Source organism: Oratosquilla oratoria, chromosome 22, assembly GCF_046742065.1.
Source record: "Oratosquilla oratoria isolate Oo_2021 chromosome 22, ASM4674206v1, whole genome shotgun sequence".
NCBI lineage: Eukaryota > Metazoa > Arthropoda > Malacostraca > Stomatopoda > Squillidae > Oratosquilla > Oratosquilla oratoria.
The window spans coordinates 42302895-42307894 of record NC_134798.1 but is presented as its reverse complement, the minus strand read 5'-3'; the positions used below and the strand labels follow the sequence as shown (position 1 = coordinate 42307894).

The 5000-nt window shown below is 43.4% G+C and overlaps 1 protein-coding gene across 1 annotated transcript; it reads left to right on the top strand.

Moving 5' to 3' along the window:
• The first annotated feature begins 1486 nt into the window (after nt 1–1486).
• Nucleotides 1487–2883, top strand: LOC143037232 (protein obstructor-E-like). Its single transcript, XM_076205356.1, has 2 exons — nt 1487–1621; nt 1899–2883. The coding sequence occupies exons 1-2, from the start codon at nt 1608–1610 to the stop codon at nt 2683–2685; spliced, it is 801 nt and encodes a 266-aa protein (XP_076061471.1). The 5' UTR covers nt 1487–1607; the 3' UTR covers nt 2686–2883.
• The last annotated feature ends 2117 nt before the right edge of the window (nt 2884–5000 follow it).

Sequence of the window (5000 nt, the reverse complement as noted above, 5' to 3'; positions counted from 1 at the left end):
ATCATGTCGTTCATAAACTGAGTAATATTTATCATAATAAAAATGTAAAAACTTCATATGATTTATATGTTACTATTACTGTGTTATATATGCACAAAAAAAGATATACGAAAATCATGCGATGATTTAGGTAAATATTCACATTACACAAAATAATATCAAATCTTTATGGGTCACATGAATATTTATTCTGACACCCCCCCCTTAAAAAGAAAAAATAATCAGAAAAGACAGACAATAAATAAATAAATAGATAGATAAATAAATAAATAAATAAATAAATATGAAAATAAATAGATAAGTGAATAAATAAAAATAGATAAATAAATAGAAAAATACACAATGAATAAACGAATACATAAATAAATAAACAAATAAATAAACACATAAAAAAAAGGAATTTGTTTTTTCTATATCATCTTCGTGTGTATATAAGAAAAATGAAAATTTTCACTTCAGACGACTTCAGCTGAAGCTGCAGACTAGTAGTATTACTTTAAAGTAAATACAGGGGGCCACAGATATGAATAAAATCGCTCGACGGCAACATGAATAAAAAAGAAAAGTGCCACTCAGAACGGAAGGGGCGAATCGGTAGGACAGGTGATCATCTTCATATATTTTTTTGAGGTTGTCGCCAGGTGGAAAAAAACATCCCCCACCATATATATATATATATATATATATATATATATATATATATATATATATATATATATATATATATACATACATACATACATACATATATATATATATATATATATATATATATATATATACATGTATATATACACGGGTATGTGATTCTCATAAAACTTCGTGATCTGCTGTACTAGATTCAACTGTCCGCAATAGATGTACGTCAGCCTTCGATTAATTCAACAACGTGCAAATGCTCCGAGAAGCGCACGCCATGAGACGCTTAAGTGCTGCAAAATCTACATTGGCCTTAAACCTTAGGATAACCAGGGGAAGTGGCATTTATCATCTTCATTAATCGTTGGGAATCGAACCCGGGCCTGATACATTGACGCAAGTACATATCCCTGACGTCATAATGCGCCATAGTAGGTCATACGATGACGTCATATTACGTCATATTACGTCACACAGTCCCGCGTCTCGTTAGCGACAGTGTCAATACGTAGCTTGACTGATCTCACCCCTTCCATGCCGGGTGGCACTTTCCTCTTTATCTCAGCTGCCGTCACGTGATCTCATCCCCCCCCCCACCTCTGTGGCACCCTCCTCGATACCCACTGAATTGTAGACAATCTCCTCAAACTCCTTCCCTACCAGATGGTCCCTTTTCTTCTATTGTGGCTACCGTCAATTGATTCTATTCATCCCTTTGGCACCTCTCCATGAGCGAGGGTGCCAACCTCCTCACCGGGAGTGCCAGCAGTCCTGAGTGCCTCTCTAATCCCCTGTAATCAGGAGCCAAGCTCTTCCGCGAAGTCCCCAGATAAGGTCTCGGGCTATAAAAGAAGAGGGTTTCCCAGCAGGTCCTCACAAGACTTCTGAGATCGGTGAGATCGTAGGAACTTCGAGAGCTCTCCTCTTCTGCAACTAAGACTCGAAGGAAATCCTCCTTCTCCGCCTCCATGGGTCTCGTAAGGTGAGACATCTCTGTTCTTGTACTTTTCTATTTTTCTAAAAAAAAATTGCATTTGTTGTTTTGAATATCGTGTCGCGCTGGCCTTCGTCTTCCTCGCAGAGGACTCTTGACTGCTGGAGTTGGACTCCACCGTTCAAATTTTGGTTTTCAAAAAAAGGGAAAGTCATCGGTGGTTTTTGGGGAGACCTTCTCAGAGATTTTTGTCTTTTTTTCTTCTTTTTTGAGCTCGATGACAGTCGGGTGATATTTCTCCTTCATTTTCTCTCTCTCTCCACAGATTGACCCTCTCTCTGGTGGCACTGGCCCTCGCCTGCGGTGGCACTCCGGCGGGCGTGCCTCTGCCCGAGTGTTCACAGGAGCCGTCCACACCGGACACCTTTGTGCCCCACCCGACCGAGTGCAATCTCTTCTACCTATGCTCGTGGGGCGGACTGGGCTACCTCAAGCAGTGTCCTGAGGGGCTCGTCTTCAACCCGGACAAGAACTACTGCGACTTCCCTTACAACGTGGTCTGCGGCGACGTCAGCAATGTGCCCCCAAGAACAACCCGTCCCCCACCCGTCGTGGCTCCCCCAGATATCGGATCCCAGTGCCCTCCTCCTCAGGAGACGGTCGTCCTCCTCCCAAACCCGGAGGACTGCCTCACCTTCTACATGTGCGTCGACGCCGGTCTGGCCTTCCTGCACAAGTGCCCCGAGGGCCTGGCCTACAACCCCGACCTCCACGTCTGCGACTATCCGGGCAACTTCGACTGCATGGGCTCCAGGGACGACGCTCCCCAGGACCCTCCAGCCGGAGGTACCGGAGGCGCTGAAGGCGGCCAGCAGGAGATTCCTTCCGCGGACATGAGCCGCAACCCCGTCCCTGCCGAGGTCCTCCGCAACTGCGTCTTCGGTCCCAAGGGCGAGGAGCCGCGTCTCCAGGCCAACCCTTCCGACTGCCACACCTTCTACCAGTGCGTGGACAACGGTGTGGCCGTCCGGATGCCCTGTGCCGCTAACCTCTACTTCGATGCTAGGCGCCAGATCTGCAACTATCAGAAGAACGCCAAGTGCCCCGTCTGAGCTCCCGAACTCGTCAAAGACGAAGACTCGAACCTACTCCGGCCCGGGTCCTGGCCCACTGCCTTTCCAAATGCTAAAGTTGGACTTTAGCATGTGATACCATGTGATAATGCAAATATTCTCTTTAAAATCTAATGTTATAAGGTTGTTAATTTTTATAAAGATATTATATGACATAGGAATAAAATGATAAAAAAAATGATGATTCATTAACAGAATAGGAAAAAAAAAATCAACACAGTAGCCCATTGAAAGTATGCAGTTCATTAATGTTAAAGAGAGAGCAGTCTTTAGTGATACCCATATGGACCAGGGTCACGTATCACTCTTAAACAACACGAGACTAACTTCCACGCAGAGAAAGCTTCTGCTCCTTTTTACCGTCTACTATATCTCTTTTCTGTTACTGTCCTCCTTGAGACTTTCCTCGACCACCTCTACGACTCCACCTCTTCGGCGCGATACGGAGCCCCCCGAGGATAGAAGCGCTGGTTATCGCTGAGGAAATACAAAATCTGTCGAAACAGTGGCGCCTTTCAGTCGAAATATTACACCATTTAGCGTTTGGCAAATAGTTGAGTTCGCTCATTCCCGCTCCTGAGGTCATAAAGATAAAATCATGAGCGAACTTATCAACTTTAGATGTATCACGCATACGTAAGCAATCTCTCTCTCTCTCTCTCTCTCTCTCTCTCTCTCTCTCTCTCTCTCTCTCTCTCTCTCTCTCTCTCTCTCTCTCTCTCTCTCTATATATATATATATATATATATATATATATATATATATATATACAGCACACATATCTTTCTCTTGGTAGTAAGAACTATACTTTTCTCTCAACCACTTTTGCACCTCCTGTTCCTTAACTCCTCCCCTCCCTCTTATTTATGTCACTGAAAAGTACTCAAAAAGCCATAACGAGTCTACAGTCCTTACGTCATAAAGATTAAAAACGCTGGGTCTATCTACGCTGGAGGAAAGAAGGGCGAGAGGAACAGATACATTCACATTGTAACATAGACTACAGATTACTAATCCCTCGAGTTAGGCAGACCGGATAGCAGGAGCAAGAGAAGGACAAGGTGATCAGTCGCCGGTTGTCCCGTTTTCTTATGTACAAATGACAGTAATAGGGGATCGAATGCCAGACCCTCTGGGTTGTACGTCCGTATGGAAGTGTAGGTGTTGGTGGGTTTTGATGACAAGTGGTGGGGAGCCGATTCTCTCCAACGTCTATCCTGTGGGGGTCATTTCTCTACTGTTACGTAACCATATCAGCTCATTTTCCTATTCTTCTTTTTGTTGTTCCATGTTCATTTCCCGTCCTTTCTTCTCTTGTATGCTTTCTGACATTTTCCTCATTTCCTATTGCTTAATTTTCTTTTCTAATTTGCTATATTCACCCTCTAACTCGTCAAGTTCTGATCTATTAATTCCTTTGTTTATATCCTTTCGTTTAATGTATCATTCAATTCATCCATTTCAACCATTTCATCAACCACATGTTTCTTGTCTTTTCATTTCATCTTTGGTCTCAGTCATATCGTCCATAACTTTTCTAAGTTTCTCACTCATAGTAATCATTCTAGTCTTAGTCTGGCGTCACAATTTCCGGCGCTGCCGTTGCGGCTGTTGGCGACAGCAAGGCCTTCGTTATGAGCAATTAGGCTCGAATGGTTATGATCAGAGCTGGGCGCGTTCCTAGGTGCGTTCTGCTTTAGTTTGGCCGCGGTTAGCGCTCCCAAACTATTAAAGCTTAAGAGACAGGTTCATACCGAAATAAAAGTCCGGTAGGCCACATACTATACCAAAGAAAATTTTCGTAGGCCACATCCAAAAGGTAGGCCACATACTATACCGGCACCTATATTGCTTTAATAGTTTGGGAGCGCTAACCACGGCCAGAGGAACGCACATAGGAACGCATATAAGAACGCGCCCAGCTCTGGCTATGATGGTATCTTAACCAGGGGGGGGAGATGGTGGTCGTTATATAAAGTTCTGTCTATCGCCAGCTAATTGAACTCTCAAACACAGTGTGGCCGGATCCGGCACAGCCGAATAGTGTGACACCTGCTTTACGTTGTTCTAAACTACCTAACTCCGTTTCAAAATGTCCATAATCACCATTTGCTCGAGTTTACTGTAAACAACCAATTTACTGATTACATTTACGGTCGTCCTAGTCAAGAACAAATAGTTTCATGTACCTTTTTAATTAATAATTGCTGGTGTTTTGTTTCCCATTATTTTAATTTCATACACTATTTCTAAATCTTTCTTACCACCATCACTGTTCTGGATATTCACATGCT